The sequence below is a fragment of the Giraffa tippelskirchi genome, chromosome 5 (genome assembly GCF_054371585.1).
Source record: "Giraffa tippelskirchi isolate mGirTip1 chromosome 5, T2T-mGirTip1v1.2.pri, whole genome shotgun sequence".
NCBI lineage: Eukaryota > Metazoa > Chordata > Mammalia > Artiodactyla > Giraffidae > Giraffa > Giraffa tippelskirchi.
Window position 1 is genome coordinate 109,010,033 of NC_137279.1, and position 19,334 is coordinate 109,029,366.

The window sequence follows — 19,334 nt, forward strand, 5'->3', positions numbered from 1 at the left end:
AATATATTTAAAGTACTGGGTACTATGTTTTTTTAAAGTCTATAGATGAAAAAGAGAACCAGGAAATAAAAGTAACAAAAATAAATTCACTAGAAAAGTTGGAAGATAAACTTGAGGCCATTTCCCAGAAAAATAGTATGAAAGAATAGGGAAAAAGAATATTAAGAAATGAGTATAGTTCATGCAGGAAGCCTAACATCCAACTAATATGTGTTCCAGGAGAAAGAAATACAAGGAGGAGAAGTAGTTATCAAATAAATAATATTTTAAAAACTTCCCAGGACTGAAATAAACACATTTACAGATCAAAGGGATTTTTTGAGTAATCAGCATTATTATGAAATTTCAGAACTAAATTTTAGAGAAATTCAATTTGGTCTGCTTCCTGTGTTTCTCTTGTGAGTCTCCCTTATTCACACAAAACAGCACTTCTGGTTACCAAATGTATGGAAGTTTTTTCCCACACCAGGCAATTCTCTGTGACACCAGCTGGGTGTCCTGCAATTCAACCCAGTTGTGACACTGTGTACCTGGAAATAGTGTCAGCTCCAACAGGTAAAGGCCTTGGACCCATAGGACTGCTCCTGTCCCACTTGGGACACCAACTGCAAGAAGTAGGTCCCAGGTTAGCCCCAACTTCTGTGCAGTTTGGCTACAAGTCAGAGGTTCCTGTAACCTTCTCTTGAGGTTTGATTAATTTCCTAGGGTGGTTCACACAACTCAGGGGCACACTTCCTCAAACAGTTTATCAGTTTATTACAGAATATAATAAAGGGTACAGATGAATAGCTAGATGAAGGGATACTTAGGGTAAGGTCTGGGAGAGTCCTGAGCACAGGAGCTTCTGTCCCTGTGAAGTTTGGGGTATGTTTCCCTACTGGTGTGTATGTTCGCCAACCTGGAAGCTCCCTGAACCCCATACAGACTATTGAGGTTTTTATGGAGGCTTCATCTAGTTGACATGACATTAGCATGGTAGTGTTATAATCTTTGTATCTGAGGTTATTGATATTTCTTCTGGCAATCTTGATTCCAGCTTGTGATTCTTCCAGCCCAGCATTTTGCATGATGTACTTTGCACATAAGTTAAATAAGCAAGTTGACAATATACAGCCTGATATACTCCTTTCCCAATTTTAAACCAGTCCATTGTTCCATGTCCAGTTCTAACTGTTGCTTCTTGACCTCCATACAGGTTTTTCAGGAGGCAGATAATGTGGTTTGTTATTCTCATCTCTTTAAGAATTTTCCACCGTTTGTTGTGATCCACACAGTCAAAAGCTTTTGTGTAGTCAATGAAGCAGAAGTAGATGTTTTTCTGGAATTCCCTGCTTTCTCTATGATCCAATAAATGTTGGCAATTTGAACTCTGGTTCCTCTGCCTTTTCTAAATCCAGCTTGTACATCTGCAAGTTCTTGGTTCATATACTAGTGAAGCCTAGGTTGAATGATTTTGAGCATAACCTTACTAGCATGTGAAATGAGTGCAGTTGTACAGTAGTTTGTACATTCTTTGGCACTGCCCTTCTTTGGGATTGGAATGCAGATGACCTTTTCCAGTCCTTGGCCACTGCTGAGTTTTCCAAATTTGCTGGCATATTGAGTACAGCCTTTAATAGCATCATCTTTTAGGATTGGAAACAGCTGAGCTGGAATTCCATCACCTCCACTTGCTTTGTTTGTAGTAATGCTTCCTGAGGCCCACTTGGCTTCACATTCCGGGATGTCAGACTCTAGGTGAGTGACCACACCATCATGGTTATCTGGGTCATTATGACCTTTTTTGTATAGATCTGTGTATTCTTGCCACTTCTTAATCTCTTCTTTTTCTGTTAGGTCCTTGCCATTTCTGTCCTTTATTGAGCCCATCTTGGCATGAAATGTTCCCTTGGCATCTCCAGTTTTCTTGAAGAGATCTCTAGTCTTTCCCATTATATTGTTTTCCTCTATTTCTTTGCATTGTTCACTTAAGAAGGCTTTCTTATCTCTCCTTGCTATTCTTTGGAACTCTGCATTCAGTTGGGTATATCTTTCCCTTTCTTGTTTGCCTTTTTGCTTCTCTTCTTTTCTCAGCTATTTGGAAGGCATCCTTAAACAACCACTTTGCCTTGTTGTGTTTCTTTTTCTTGGGGATGGTTTTGATCACCACCTCCTGTACAGTGTTACGAACCTTCATCCATAGTTCTTCAGGCAGTCTGTCTATCAGATCTAATCGCTTGAATTGATTTGTCACTTCCACTGTATAATCATAAGGGATTTGATTTAGGTATATCTGAATGGCCTGGTGATTTTCCCTACTTTCTTCAATTTAAGTCTGAATTTTGCAATAAGGACCTCATGATCATCCTACAGTCAGCTTCAGGTCTTGTTTTTGCTGACTATTTAGAGGTTCTCCATGTTTGACTGCAAAGAATATGATCAATCTGATTTTGATATTGACTGTCTAGTGATGTTCATGTGTAGAGTCAGCTCTTATGTTGTTGGAAAAGGGTGTTTGCTATGACCAGTGTATTCTCTTGGCAAAACTCTATTAGCCTTTGCACTGCTTCATTTTGTACTTCAAGGCCCAACTTGCCTTGTTACTCCCCACTTTGGCATTCTAATCCCCTTTGATAAAAAGGATATCTTTTTATTGTATGTCTTCATAGAACCATTTAACTTCATATCTTCAGCATAAGTGCTTGGGGCATAGACTTGGGTTACTGTGATGTTGAATGGTTTGCCTTGGAAACAAACCAAGGTCATTCTGTTGTTTTGGGGATTGTACCTAAGTACTGCATTTTGGACTCTTGATGACTATGAGGGCTATTTCATTCATTCTCTGGGATTCTTGCTCACAATAGTAGATATAACGGTCATCTGAATTAAATTTGCCTGTTCCTGTCCATTTTAGTTCAATGATTCCTAAAATGTTGACGTTCACTCTTTCCATCCCCTGTTTGACCACATCCAACGTACCTTGATTCATGGAATTAACATTCCATGTTCCTATGCGATACCATTCTTTACAGCATTGGACTTTACTTTCACCACCAGGCACATCCACAACTGGGCATTATTTCTGCTAATCATTATGCAAATGTAAATCAAAGTGGCAGTGAAACATCATTTCATACCTGCTAAAATTATCAGAGAAATCAAAAGATAATAAACATTGATGAGGATACAGAGAAAAGGGAGGTCTTGTATACTGTTGTTGGGAATGTAAATTGATAACAGCTGTTACAGAAGAATATGGAGGCTCTGCAAAAACTTAAAAATAGAACTACCTTATGATCTAATAATCCCTCTCCCTGGATATTTATCCAAATAAAATAAATTTACTTTCTTAAATCATGTTTTTTAAAAAATATTTATTTATTTATTTGGCTGCACTGGGTCTTGGTTGTGGCATGTGAGATCTTTGTCACTGCATGTGGGCTGTCTTGTTGTGGCATGAAAGCTGTAGAATAAAATATGTTTTATTTTTAGCACTGGCAAAAATGAGAGGTGTTATCAACGTTTAGGCATGAACTTTGAAGTTAGACTTAAATATATATTAAGTTTTCTGATTATTCAATCCCTTCCCTGTAAGAAGACTATTATGTCTACACCTTTTGTCGTGTGACTCTCAGTGCCTTCCTGTGGTAGGGGAGTCCTTCCTTACCCCACAGATTTCCAGCTTGGCCAGAGGACTGTGACCTTCCCTCTGTTGGCCAGCCCTGTGCCTTCTCTTTCCTATTCATTGAGCAGTTAGAGTGCTTGAGTTGGGGTTTGGAATTCTTCTGTGGCCTCATCTTCACACTGATCCCATATTTTGAATTACCAAGACGTCTGGATTTTACTGTCTAGTATTTTGACTATGAATACTTTTCCCAGGTCATGCTTCTGATTCCCTGAACTGACCTGTTGTCTCCACTCATTTGTTTCACAAGCTATTGCCTGCAACCAGAATGCCTAGAACACTGCAGGCTTCATGCTTTACATGTTCATTGTCTGTGTCTAAGTCAGCTTTTGTGCAGCAATGACTAAGTTGAGTATTGGCACACAGGCAGTATAGCTCCCAAACTGTAAAATACCATCTGCCCTTTAGAAACAGAGTCTGTCCACTCCTGATCTAGGTTACCGGAGTCACTTTTTTAACTTTCTGTTTTCTCTGCCCCTTGTTCCCTCTCTCAACCCTCAATAATTACTGAAGCCAGTTTATCGTTAATTTGTTTTTGTTTTTAACAGAAATGTGATTATTTTTTCTCATATTTAAAACCGTTCTCTGGCTTCCTTGTATCTTCACAATAAGTGCACACTCAGCATGATTATAATCTTCAAAATCTGGCTTCTCCTTACCTCCCCAGTTTCTCTCTCATGCCTGAACCCCTTTTCACTCCCACTCTGCTTTAGGCTTTCTTGAATTTTATTTAGTTTTTGTCATGCTATCTTGTTTCTAGGTCTTCTCTTACACTTTTATTTTTTTGATAAGTAATTTTATTTATTTATTTTTGACTGTGCTGGGTCTTTGTTGCTGCATGGCCTTTTCTCCTAAGTTGCAGCGAGCGGGGTCTTTTCTCTAGTTGTGATGTGCAGGCTTCTTGTTACGATGGCATCACTTGTTGTGGAGCACGGGCTCTATGACAGCACATGGGCTCAGTAGTTGTGGCTCCTGGGCTTTAGAGCACAGGCTTAATAGTTGTGATGCACAGGCTAAGTTGCTCGGCGGCATGTGGGATCTTCCTGGACCAGGAATCAAACCCTGGTCTCCTGCATTGGCAGGTGGCTTCTTTACCACTGAGCCACCAGGGAAGCCTTCATATACTTTTCTTAATTTCCCCTTTTGCTACAGCTCATGTCCTTTCTTTGCAAATTTTTATACACCTTTCCAAGTCTTGGGTTGGGTATTATCTTCTTTTAGAAATCTTTCTTTGCCTTCTTAAATCTGAGTTAGGTGTCCTTTACACATATTCCTATTATGCTGTATTTGCCTTGTAATTGTTGTTTTGTTGTTCATCATCTACTGTAAACCAGATGACTTCCCTCTTTGCGCCTGACTACTATACAGTAGTATAGAATCAGTGCCACTGAAGCGAACATTTCAGCACACTAAGAGAGAGTTGTGTAGCAGGGTTTCACTTGTCTTTTATTCCTTGTTAAATTTGGAGTCCAGCGGTACTGCATCAGTATTTGAGTGCTTTAGTTCCTCCGCCTGGAATTAGGAACTATATTGATCAGGTGGTTCTGAACTTTGATGATGGTACACTGCTCTGTGGGATACAAACACTTCAGTTCAGTTCAGTTCAGTTCGGTCGCTCAGTCGTGTCCGACTCTTTGTGACCCCATGAATTGCAGCACGCCAGGCCTCTCTGTCCATCACTAACTCCCAGAGTGTACCCAAACCCATGTCCATCGAGTCGGTGATGCCATCCAACCATCTCATCCTCTGTCGTTCCCTTCTCCTCCCGCCCCCAATCCTACTCAGCATTAGGGTCTTTTCCAATGAGTCAACCTTCACATGAAGTGGCCAAAGTATTGGAGTTTCAGCTTCAACATCAGACCTTCCAATGAACACACAGGATTGATCTCTTTTAGGATGGACTGATTGGATCTCCTTGCAGTCCAAGGGACTCTCAAGAGTCTTCTCCAACACCACAGTTCAAAAGCATCAATTCTTCGGCGCTCAGCTTTCTTCACCGTCCAACTCTCGCATCCATACATGACCACTGGAAAAACCATAGCCTTGACTAGACGGACTTTTGTTGGCAAAGTAATGTCTCTGCTTTTAAATATGCTATCTAGGTTAGCCATAACCTTCCTTCCAAGGAGTAAGCGTCTTTTAATTTCATGGCTGCAATCACCATCAGCAGTGATTCTGGAGCCCAAAAAAATAAAGTCTGACACTGTTTCCACTGTTTCCCCATCTATTTCCCATGAAGTGATGGGACCAGATGCCATGATCTTAGTTTTCTGAACGTTGAGCTTTAAGCCAACTTTTTCACTCTCCTCTTTCACCTTCATCAAGAGGCTCTTTAGTTCTTCTTCACTTTCTGCCATAAGGGTGGTGTCATCCGCATATCTGAGGTTATTGATATTTCTCCCAACAATCTTGATTCCAGCTTGTGTTTCTTCCAGCCCAGCATTTCTCATGATGTACTCTGCATATAAGTTAAATAAGCAGGGTGACAATATACAGCCTTGACCGACTCCTTTTCCTATTTGGAACCAGTCTGTTGTTCCGTGTCCAGTTCTAACTGTTGCTTCCTGACCTGCATACAGGATTCTCAAGAGACAGGTCAGATGGTCTGGTATTCCCATCTCTTTCAGAATTTTCCACAGTTTATTGTGACCCACGCAGTCAAAGGCTTTGGCATAGTCAATAAAGCAGAAATAGATGTTTTTCTGGAACTCTCTTGCTTTTTCGATGATCCAGCGGATATTGGCAATTTGATCTCTGGTTCCTCTGCCTTTTCTAAAACCAGCTTTTCTAAACTTTTTCTAAAACCCTATTCCAACAACACAAGAGAAGACTCTACACGTGGACATCACCAGATGGTCAACACCAAAATCAGATTGATTATATTCTTTGCAGCCAAAGATGGAGAAGCTCTACACAGTCAGCAAAAACAAGACCAGGAGCAGACTGTGGCTCAGATCATGAACTGCTTATTGCCAAATTCAGACTTAAATTGAAGAAAGTAGGGAAAACCACTAGACCATTCAGGTATGACCTAGATCAAATCCCTTATGAGTATACAGTGGAAGTGACAAATAGATTTAAGGGACTAGACCTGATAGAGTGCCTGATGAACTATGGACAGAGGTTCGTGACATTGTACAGGAGACAGGGATCAAGAAAATCCCCATGGAAAAGAAATGCAAAAAAGCAAAATGGCTGTCTGAGGAGGCCTTACAGATAGCTGGGAAGAGAAGAGAAGTGAAAAGCAAAGGAGAAAAGGAAAGATATTCCCATCTGAATGCAGAGTTCCAAAGAATAGCAAGGAGAGATAAGAAAGCCTTCCTCAGCGATCAGTGCAAAGAAATAGAGGAAAACAACAGATTGGGAAAGACTAGAGATCTCTTCAAGAAAATTAGAGATACCATAGGAACATTTCATGCAAAGGTAGGCTCAACAAAGGACAGAAATGGTATGGACCTAACAGAAGCAGAAGATACTAAGAAGAGGTGGCAAGAATACACAGAAAAACTGTACAAAAAAGAGCTTCACGACCCAGATAATCACGATGGTGTGATCACTCACCTAGAGCCAGACATCCTGGAATGTGAAGTCAAGTGGGCCTTAGAAAGCATCACTACGAACAAAGCTAGTGGAGGTGATGGAATTCCAGTTGAGCTCTTTCATATCCTCAAAGGTGATGCTGTGAAAGTGCTGCACTCGATATGCCAGCAAATTTGGAAAACTCAGCAGTGGCCACAGGACTGGAAGAGGTCAGTCTTCGTTCCAATCCCAAAGAAAGGCAATGCCAAAGAATGCTCAAACTACCGCACAATTGCACTCATCTCACATGCTAGTAAAGTAATGCTCAAAATTCTCCAAGCCAGGCTTCAGCAATACGTGAACCGTGAACTTCCAGATACAAACAGTAGAGTGGGCTAAATACAGCTGTACCTTGATTCTGCAGAAAATTTCCAGACCACTGCTCTAGAAGCTAGAGCAGGGGCATCTAGTTTCCTCCTCTAATTGTTTCCTGGGCTGTGAGGTTGTGGCCCTGGGTTGTGGCCAAGAGGAACATTCACTCATAGCTCCCAAGGTTTAGTCCCATTGAACCTTTCAGAGGCATGCAGACCTCTTCCTACGTTGATTAGGAATGCATTTTTTACTGTATCATGAGAGGCAGGATGTGTAGTGGTTATTAGGGGGAATGAATGTGTTAGTCTCTGTACCTTGCTTTTCCTCATCTATAAAGTGAAGATAATAAAACCCCCTGTCTCACAGGACAGTTGTGAGGACTAAATGAATTAAATTAATATAAGTTTATGTAATAGGGGCTTCCCAAGGGGCGCCAGTGGTGAAGAACCCAACTGCCAATACAGGAGACATAAGAGATGTGGTTTCGAAGAGGGCCCTTTATGTAAAGTGCTTAGAACAGTGCCTGGCAATTGTTGCCTTTTCATATACATACTATAGAATGTGTAGGATCAAGCTGACAAATCCTAAAACAAAAGCATGGAGTCTTTTTTATTCTTCCTCAGCACAATCACATGTGAAAGTATCTAGTGACTTTCTCATCTGACTCAAGAACAGTGGTCATCAATTACTTTTTTTTTTTGGACCACAATACATGCAATTTTGGAGCCCAAGAAAATAGTCTGTCACTGTTTCCATTTTTTCCCATCTGTTTGCCATGAAGTGATGGTACTGGATGCCATTATCTTAGTTCTTTGAATGTTGAGTTTTAAGCCACCTTTTTCACTCTCCTCTTTCACCCTCATCAAGAGGCTCTTTATTTTTCTTCGCTTTCTGGCATTAGGGTAATGTCATCTGCATATCTGAGGTTATTGATATTTCTCCTAGCATGCTTGCAGTCCATGGGGTCGCAAAGAGTTGGATATGACTGAGCGACTGAACATCAACAATGAAGCATGTGGGATCTTAGCTTCCTGACCAGGGATCAAACGCACATCCCCTGCATTCGAAGCGAAGTCTAAACCACTAGACCACCAAGGAAGTCCTGGTCATCAATTTCTTAATGACTTTTGTCCTCTTCTTTTTGTTGTTCAATCACTAAGTTGTGTCTGACTCTTTGCACCCCGTGGATTGCAGCATGTCAGACTTCCCTGTCCTTTACCATCTCCCGGAATTTGTTCAAACTCATGTCATGGAGTTGATGATGCCATCCAACCATCTCATCCTCTGATGCCCCCTTCCGCTCTTGCCCTCAAATCTCTTCTAGCTTCACGGTCTTTTCCATTGAGTCAGCTTTTTACCTGAGGTGGCCAAAATATTGGAGTTTCAGCTTCAGCATCAGTCCTTCCAATGAATACTCAGGGTTGATTTTCTTTCGGATTGACTAGTTTGATCTTGTAGTTCAAGGGACTCACAAGAGTCTTCTCTGGCACCACAATTTGAAAACATCAGTCCTTCGGTGCTTAGCCTTCTATATGGTCCAACTCTCACACCCACACAAGGCTACTGGAAAAACCATAGCTTTGACTGTATGGACCTTTGTCTCCAAAGTGATGTCTCTGCTTTTTAATATGCTGTCTAGGTTTGTTACAGCTTTTCTTTCAAGCATCTTTTAATTCTGTGGTTGGAGTCACTGTCCACAGTGATTTTGGAGCCCAAGAAGATAACATCTGACACTGTTCCCACTTTTTCCCCATCTGTTTGCCATGAAGTGATGGGACCAGATGCCATGATCTTAGTTTTTTGAATGTTGAGTTTTTAGCCAGCCTTTTCACTCTCCTCTTTCACTTTCATCAAGAGGCTCTTTAGTTCCTCTTTGCTTTCTGCCATTAGAGTGGTATCAACTGCATATCTGAGAATGTTGATATTTCTCTTGTCAGTCTTGATTCCAGCTTGTGAGTTATCCAGCCTGGCTTTTCGCATGGTGTACTCTGCCTAGAAGTTAAATGAGCAGGGTGACAACATGCAGCCTTGTTGTACTCCTTTCCCAATTTTGAGCCAGTTCATTGTTCCATGCCAGTTCTAACTGTTGCTACTTGACCTGTGTACAGTTTCTTAGGAGACAGGCAAGGTGGTCTGGTATTCCCATCTCTTTAAGGATTTTCCAGTTTGTTGTGATCCACACAGTCACAGGCTTTTGTGTAGTCAATGAAGCAGAAGTAGATGTTTTTCTGTAAGTCCCTTGCTTCCTCTATGATCCAGCAGATGCTGGCAATTTGATCTCTGGTTCCTCTGCCATCTAAATCCAGCTTGTACATCTACAAGTTCTTGGTTTACTGTTGAAGCCTAGGTTGAAGAATTTTGAGCGTAACCTTACTAGCATGTGAAAGGAACACAACTATGCAGTAGTTTGAACATTCTTTGTCATTTCCTTTCTTTGGGATTGGAATGAAAACTGACTTTTTCCAGTCCTGTGTCCAATGCTGAATTTTTCAAATTTGCAGACATATTAAATGCAGTACTTTCACAGCATCATCTTTTAGGATTTTAAATAGCTCAGCTGGAATTCCATCACCTCCACTAGCTTTGTTTGTAGTAATGCTTTCTAAGGCCTACTTGACTTCACAATCCAGGATATCTGCTCTAGGTGAGGGACCACACCACCATGGTTATCTAGGTCATTATGACCTTTTTTATTTAGTTCTTCTGTGTATTCTTGCCACCTCTTCTTAATCTCTTCTGTTTCTGTTAGGTTCTTGCCATATCTGTCCTTTATTGTGCCCATTTTTGCATGAAATGTTCCTTTGGTATCTCTGATTTTCTTGAAAAGATCTCTAGTCTTTCCCATTCTGTGTTTTCCTCTGTTTCTTTTCATTGTTCACTTAAGGCTTTCTTATCTCTCCTTACTATTCTCTGAAACTCTGCATTCATTTCAGTATATTTTTCCCTTTCTCTTTTGCCTTTCAATTCTCTTCTTTTCTCAGCTATTTGGGAGGCCTCCTCAGACAGCCACTTTGCCTTGTTGTGTTTCTTTTTTCTTGGGGATGTTTTTGGTCACCACCTCCTGTACAGTGTCACGAACCTCCATCCATAGTTCTCCAGGCACTTTGTCTACCAGCTCTCATCCCTTAAATTGATTTGTCATTTCCACTGTATAATCATAAGGGATTTGATTTAGGTCATACCTGAAAGGCCTAGTGGTTTTCCCTACTTTCTTCAATTTAAGTCTGAATTTGGCAATAAGGAGCCCATGATCTGAGGTACAGTCAGCTCCAGATCTTGTTTTTGCTGACTATATAGAGCCGCTGCATCTTTGGCTGCAAAGAATATGATCAATATGATTTTGATATTGACTATTTGGTGACGTTCATATGTAGAGTCGTCTCTTGTGTTGTTGGAAAAGGGTATTCTCTCTGACCAGTGCCTTCTGTTGGCAAAACCCTGTTAGCCTTTGCCCTGCTTCATTTTGTACTCCAAAGCCGAACTTGCCTGTTACTTCAAGTATCTCTCGACTTTCTGCTTTTGCATTCCGATCCCTTGTAATGAAAAGAACATCTTTTTTTGGTGTTGGTTCTAGAAAATCTTGTAGTTCTTCATGGGACCATTCAACTTCAGCTTCTTTGGCATCAGTGGTTGGGGCATAGACTTGGATTACTGTGGTGTTGAATGGTTGCCTTGGAAACAAACCGAGATCACTCTGTTGTTTTTGAAATTGAACACAAGTACTGCATTTCTGACTCTTGTTGACTATGAAGGCTATTCCCTTTCTTCTAATGGATTCTTGCCCACAGTAGTGGATACAGTGGTTATCTGAATTAAATTTGCCCTTCCCATCCATTTTAGTGCACTGATTCCTAAGGTATCAATGTTCACTCTATCTCCTGCTTGACCATGTCCAATTTACCTTGATTTGTGGACCTGACCTTCCTATGCAGTGTCATTCTTTATAGCATTGGACTTTCCTCTCAGCACCAGACACATCCACAACTGAGCATCATTTCTGCTTTGGCCCAGCCTCTTCATTCTCTCTGGAGCTATTTCTCCATTCTTCCCCAGTAGCATATTGGACACCTTCTGACCTGGGCAGCTCATCTTCCAGTGTCATATCTTTCTGCCTTTTCATATGTTCATGGGATTCTCGAGGTAAGAGTACTGAAGTGGTTTAGGCCTTTCTCTTCTCCAGTTTACCACGTTTTGTCAGAACTCTCCACCATGACCCATCTGTCTTGGGTGGCCCTGCATGGCATGGCTCATAGCTTCATTGAGTTCCACATGGCTATGATCCATATGATGATTTTAGTTAGCTTTCTGTGATTGTGATTTTCATTCTGGAGACTGGGGGATTATAGTCTTGTTTCTTCTGTCTGTTCTCTGATGGATGAGGATAAGAGGGTTGTGTAAGCTTCCTGAGGGGAGGAACTGGCTGTGGGGAAAACTGAGTCTTGCCCTGGTGGGCAGGGCCATGCTCAGTAAATCTTTAATCCAAATCCAATTTGTCCTCCTAGGAGAGAAAAAGTGGTGAGGGAGGTTCAGGGAACATTTTCCTGAGGAACCCTCAAACATTCGACTTTATTGTCTGTTTTCTGTTCTGTGCTATGCACACTCTGAAGATGGAGCTGTGCTTTAACCTCCTTATTGCTTTATGCTGAGCTCAAGTAGAGTGTCTGCCATAGAGAAGAAGTGTGTTGTGTGTTTGTTGACTAAGAGAAAGAATGAATGTGTTTCCATTGTTAAGTAAGGTTTTCATAATTTGGTATTTACCTCTTCTGCTGCTGCTGTTAAGTCGCTTGAGTCATATCCGACTCTATGCAATCCCATAGACAGCAGCCCACCAGGCTCCTCCGTCCCTGGGATTCTCCAGGCAAGAATACTGGAGTGGGTTGCCATTTCCTTCTCCAATGCATGCATGCAGGCTAAGCCGCTTCAGTCGTGTCCAACCCTGTGCGACCCTATGGACAGCAGCCCACCAGGCTCTTCTGTCCATGGGATTCTAATTCTGATTCTGTAACATTGTAGGTGAAAGTCTAGAAAGCAAGAAAGTAGAAAAATTAGTTTGGCTCTAAAGTTAAGGCACTTTAAGCATCTTTAGTTAGAATAGTACTGATGCAAATATCCACAAGACCTATGTCTGGTAGAATACAATACAATGATATTTTTACTTTGAAATTTTTCATTTCTGATTTCAAATGTAGTACAAGATCATTTTTATTCCCATGAACATTATGCATATTTCAAAAATTAGTGCACATGTTTTTTTCTAGAGGGCTATTTTTGCCCCTGAAATGTCTAATTTTCAAAATTTGATTCCTTTTTAGATTTAACTTTGTTGCATTTAGAGTTTTAAACCTTTTTTTTTTTGGTAAAATCTACAGTTTGTAGTTAATTGGATAGAAATATAAGATTCACTTAAAGAAATTGGCTGCATCTATTCAGTTAAACAGAACTAAAGATCAATATTGGCTCAATATTTAAAATAGAGAAACATCAAATTATTCTAACCTTTTATTTTAATAATTTAATGGTTAAATATCTAAAAAACTTAATCAGGAACTAGCATATATGAGTGTTGATTGAGCATGAAATTAAAATTCATCTTTTAAAAATAGTTTTCCTTATTTAAAAAAAATTTTTATTTTGTATTGGGGTGTAGCCAGTTCACAAACAATGTTGTGATAGTTTCAGGTGAACAGCAAAAGGACTCAGCCGTACATATATGCATGTATCCATTCTCCCCTAAACTCTCCTCCCATCCAGGTTGCCAAAGAACATTGAGCAGAGTTCCAAGTGCTGTGCAGTAGGTCCTTGTTGGTTACCTATTTTAAATATATCTATGTCCATCCCAAACTCCCTAACTATCCCTTCTTCCCATCCTTTGCCCCTGCCCCCCTGCAACCGTAAGTTCATTCTCTAAGTCTGTGAGTCTCCTTATGTTTTGTAAGTTCGTTTGTATCATTTCTTTTTAGATTCCATAATATTTCTCCTTCTCTGTCTGAGTTATTTCCCTCAGTATGGCACTGTCTGGGTTCATCCACATTGCTTCAAATGGCATTATTCCCTTCTTTTTAATAGTTGAGTAATATTCCATTCTGTATATGTACCACATCTTCTTTATCCAGTCCTCTGAAACAATTTTCCATATTAATACTAATGAAATAAAACTGTTAGGCAAACCAGGATTTTGAAACACAAAAGATAATTTACAAATTTGCTTTTGAGTCATCATATACAGCAAAGTTATCATGACTTTCAGATCCTGAGTCTTTCCTGCAAAACCATTATTTGTGTGTTAATAAAATAAAACATATTCAGTAAATATGAATATACAGGTTTCCCTCATTATCCAAAAGTAGAGCATTCCTATGAAACTTTTTGTAAGCCAGAGTAGCATAAAGTGATGAAGTAATTATCTTAGGACATATCTTGCCATCAGATGCATAAAATACACTGAGATACAGCACAGATGCTCACAGACACAGTTCAAAGCTATGGGGGCTTGATGCTGAGATGCCTAGTGTAATTCCTGGGGAAGGAGCTTGGACGATGATGAACATTGAGATCACAGGTCCCCACTTGTCAGCAAGGCCTGTTGTACAGTAGAAAGTCAAGAATGAGCAACCTATGGCCTGGGGTGGGGGGATATCCTCAAGGGGCCCCCAGTGCAACTGAATTCACAACATATCGACCATATACTCAGACGGAATTGGTCAACTTGGGTAAGCAGTTTCAGCAAAAGAAGGGGAACCCTTGGCAGCATGGCTTTGGCAACTCTGGGACACAGGGGTGGATGGTATCATTTGTTCTAGAGATGAGATAGAGCAGTTAGCACCTATAACTACTCACCCCTCGTTGAGACAAAGGTTGCAGAGTGCTAGGGAACTCATGCAGTGTGCATATAACCAAACACACCCTGATAGAATGGATTAACGCTGCCATCCACACCATGTGGACGAACATGGGAGAGCTCCCAGATACTGACTCAAGTGATGAGAGAACTGGTCATGAAGCAGTTGATGTTTAACCTAAGTACCCGAGGCTCAGATGACAAGCATTTTATAGGTAGCATGTGAGATGCTATTTTGAACAATGCCCTGCTCACCTCTTTTGGATCTCTGACTGTTATTCTGCACCCTATGTGGGGCACCCCATCTATGAGGCCACCTTGATGGTAGCTACCTTGGGAGAAATAGAGGGTGGTGGCAGGCCAAAGGTTTTAGGAGTGTGAAGATCCTGAAGAGGGACCTATCTGGTAAAGACCCTGTCCAGGTGATGTAAATGCAGATGTGGGCCGATTTACTGGCAGTGGGAATTGACAGAAATAAAATTGATAAACAGCCCAATGCTATACTCGTAGAGAGGCTTCCCAGGTGGTGCTAGTGGTAAAGAACCTGCCTGCCAATGCAGGAGACATCAGAGACACAGGTCCGATCCCTGAGTCAGGAAGACCACCTGGAGGAGAGCATGGCAACCCACTCCAGTATTCTTGCCTGGAGAATCCCATGGACAGAGGAGCCTGGTAGGCTACAGTCCATAGCGTTGCAAAGAATCGGACACAACTGAATTGACTTAGCACATATTCCTAGAGGTATGAAAGCAACTGAGACCCGAGCAGCAGTTTACCAAATGAGAGACACATATACAACAAGAGATATGGGCAGTTCAGTTAAAATATTTTATGGTGCCCAAGGGTGCTTCTTCAGATGTCCTTTTCCACTTTGAATAGGGCTCAGGCCAACATGCCTGCCCACAGTGCCCAAGCAGGGACGGGAGGCCCCATGTGGAACTTGCTATTCACTGGTCACTGGCTAATATACAGAGAGTAATGGCCCTGGTTGACCCCGGTGCCGAATGCAGGCTTGTTTATGGCAGGCCAGAACAGTTTCTGGTCATAGTGCACACATTGATGGCTATGGTGGCCAAATGGTTAAGGTAAAAGCTGTGTCCTTACTTTTAGAAATTGAATAGCTTCTTGTGCAGGTGTATACTGTGTATGTGTCCCTGATCCTAGAATATATTTGGGGGATAGATATTCTGAAAGTCTTAATGTTACAGATCTCTGTGGGGGAGTTTCGTCTCTGAATGCCTGTGGTGAAGGCTGTTGTGAGGGGCTATACAAAGTGTCCCCCACAGTTACTGCCAGCGCCTTGGAGGGTGACAGCTGTGGGACAGTATCACCTACCAGGTGGCCATGAAGAAACAGGTGCCACCATTGCCAAGCTGGCAAAAGTGGACATTGTACAACCCGCTTATAGTCCAGTCCGTTTAACTCCCCCGTGTGGCCTGTTTGGAAGCCTGATGCTCACGGGGAATGACTGTGGCTCACAGAGAACTAAATAAGGTGGTGCCACCTATGCATGCCACTTTGATACTTACCACTGTGTAGTGGACTCAGCTCAGAGAAGGCAACGGCACCCCACTCCAGTACTCTTGCCTGGAAAATCCCATGGACAGAGGAGCCTGGTAGGCTGCAGTCCATGGGGTCATGAAGAGTTGGACACGACTGAGTGACTTCACTTTCACGCATTGGAGAAGGAAATGGCAACCCACTGCAGTGTTCTTGCCTGGAGAATCCCAGGGACGGCAGAGCCTGGTGGGCTGCCGTCTATGGGGTCTCACAGAGTCGGACACAACTGAAGTGACTTAACAGCAGCAGCAGCAGCAGCAGTGGACTCAGCTAATGCTTTTTTCTCTATAGCTATAACAGCTGGGAGCCAGTGTCACTTTGCATTCACTTGGGAGGGATGCCAGTGGACGTTCCAGGTCCTTCCCCAAGGGTACCTGCGTAGCCCAACTGTATGCCACGGGCTGGTTACAGAAGACTTGGTGAAATGGAAGAGTCCAGCATCAATGAAATTGTTATGTTGATGTCGTGTTTGCTGTAAAGGCTATGTCCTGTGGTGTAGATTTAAAACAGTATATTATAAATCCGTGTCCTCTGTGTCCTCAGATTTAAAAAATGTAATCATGTGGGTGAACTGTGAACAGCACAAAAATCCCCTCCTTGAAGTGGTGGGCCTGATGCCTGTGGGGGGTTTTTGCAGGTAACATGAGTTCCAGATTGTATCCTGGGTGATGAGTGCTATTTGTTGTAGCCTGTACTGCTGTTACGGGATGTGGATCCAAGGGTCAGCATTAACTCACCAAGGGAATATCATGGAAGATGGACTGTGCATATATTGTAAGGCAAAAGACCCTGACGGGATGGAATGTAGGGAAAGAGCAGTTAGCCGAGATGACAGTGGTCAGGTGCTCTTGCCCTACGGCCTCTCACCCCACATTCTGTAAACAATGACTTTACATGGTTATGGAATAGCTGAGATCATTTATAGCACTGTGCCTGTGCATCAGGATGTACTTGCTTGGCCACGGGGCCACTTTTGTTCTGTGTGCCTATATAAGCTCACCTGAAAAGCCCTTGCAGCTGCGTTTTGGCTGTGTCTGCTGGGTCAGCCATCAGAGAATACAGCATGGCTATGTTACGGCTGCTTCGCGAGCCCAGAGAGAATAAATGTGTCTGCAGTTCCTATGGCTCCTCAAGTTTCCTGCCAGCTTCTCCACTCACACCTTGCCCACCCTGGGTTCAGCGAATAGTATAAGAAGTGGGACACTTGGTTTCCCCACTTTAATAAATGTTTCTAGCTATCTAAACCAGAAACACATGCTTCTGCCTTCTCCTTAACCCTCCACTTAATCCATGGTGAAATATGGCAAAGTCTAGCTTCAAAAGCAACAACAAACCAACCCTGGAATCAATTCACATCTCTCTACCACACTTACTCACCACTGTGTCCTGTCTGGACTTCATTAGGACTCTAGTGAGGATAGTTTTGCCTTAGAGTTCACAGTCCTCTGTTGGGCTGCACCCCACAGGCCTCCAAGATCTGTGCTCTGCGCAGCTTCCAGACCAAAGAAAGAGCTTGGAGTCAGTGACAGAGACATCACTGGCTTAATGGATGGGGGAGCTTGCCTGTCTGAAAGAAGGTCCTGGAGTGACACCCCAGCATGTGCGGTGGATGGCATGGCAGTCTCTGCTCCAAAATGAAAAATTCAATAGAATAATTTGAAGAAATTTCTAGAAAGCAGAACAAAAAGACAAAAGAGGTAGAAAATAGAAATGTTAAAAGTCTTAGAAGAAATTTAAATATAAATTATAAGAAAATGTCCCTGAAACTGAAAGACATGTATTTCTATATGGAAGGGATTCTCAGCACAGTAGATGATAAAAGACTCGTATCAAGACATATCATTATGTGATAAAGTACATGATTTATCATGAATGTTACTTCTGTCAAAAAAAGACATCATTTCTGAACACCATGGATAAAGTGAGGATTAAGAGGAAAGAATTTACATTCAAAGGATCAGGAATCAGAATGGCATTGGAGTTTGCAACAGCAACATTGGAAGCTAGAAAACCATGGAGCAGTGTCTTAATTCCTGGGGGAAACTGATTAACAACTCATAATTCTACATCTAATGTAGCTTTATTTCATTTTTGTTTATTTTGGCTGCACTGGGTCTTCATTGCTGTGTGCAGGCTTCTCATTGCTATGGCTTCTCTTGTTGTAGAGCACAGGCTCTAGGGTGTGTGGACTCAGTAGTTGTGGCACAAGGGCTTAAATTGCCCTATGGCATGTGGAATCTCTCCAAACCAGGGGTCAAACCCATGTCCCCTGCACTGGCAGGCAGATTCCTAACCACTAGACCACCAGGGAAATCCTCTAGTGTAACTTTTAATCAAGTATAAGGGTAGAGTAAAATCATTTTCAGACATATAAGGATTGAGAACGTGATCTTCTGTGACCCTTTTCTCAGGAAGCTGCTAAAGGAATGTGCCCCAAGAAGACATGGATAGTGCAAACAGTGACTCACTACAAAGACGGGGAAGGGGATTATCGATAGACGTGCAGCAGGCCCAGATAGCAACTCGTCCAATTGTAGCAGCAAGTTAGAGGGTCCTGGGAAGGGGGTTTCCAGGAATTTTTTTTTCTTTAGGGAAAAAAAAAGACTTTGATTAATTTTCTGGCATTTGAGTATTTGGAAACTGATAAATTATTTTCACTGACATCATAGAATAAATGGAAAAATACAGCACACAAGGAATCATTCATAAACAACTGATGACTGATTTGCCAAAAATTGACTATATTGTGAAGATAAAAGTTTTTGGGTGGAAGTTAGGTTGTAGGAGTTAGTGCTGTGTAAGAGAGCTTAATTCTCATATATTAGGAGTGCATAGATGATTTCTAAAATCAATAAATTGAAAAATAGCAGTGTAAACATATTTATTCCTATGTAAGTAGTAAACAACAAGAAAAAGGACTAAAAAAGATGAAAGCTATTTGTTTTTAACAAATAAAATTGGGAGAGGTGGGTAAGGTGGGTTAGGGGACTACCTATTTTTCACTTGCTGACCTTTTGATACTGTTTGATTATTTTTAAAGATAATAAAAGTATATACATGTGATATTTGATAAAACTTAAACAAGTAGATTAAATGTAACCAAGTAAAAGGGAGTCAGGAATAGAGAAAAAAGATATAAGCTTATCTTTTGTTTTAAAGGGGATTCTTAAAACTTTATTTCTGGTTTTTTGTTTTGTTTTATTCTAGGGCTTCAAAAACAAACCAAAAAAGATGGGTCACATAAAGGCAGACTTGATTGATGTTGACTTAATCAGAGGTGAGTTCTAAAGTTGGCTTGTTTCTTTTAGGTATATCATTATGTTATTTCCCTGGAGGGCTAAAGATTCTTCTTAGATATCGTCTCTACATGGTATACTTTAA

General features: G+C 41.4%; 1 protein-coding gene across 12 annotated transcripts in view; it reads left to right on the top strand.

Moving 5' to 3' along the window:
• PHTF1 (putative homeodomain transcription factor 1) overlaps nucleotides 1-19,334 on the top strand; it is a 75,725-nt gene that overhangs the window by 16,667 nt on the left and 39,724 nt on the right. For 10 of the 12 annotated variants that reach the window (XM_081493479.1, XM_081493481.1, XM_081493486.1 and 7 more), the window contains exon 4: nucleotides 19,161-19,230. In XM_081493479.1, coding sequence (XP_081349605.1) covers nucleotides 19,161-19,230 — 70 coding nt within the window. Of the gene's footprint in view, nucleotides 1-19,160; nucleotides 19,262-19,334 lie in introns of all 12 variants that reach the window. The other 2 variants (XM_081493490.1, XM_081493489.1) reach the window with 1 other exon arrangement.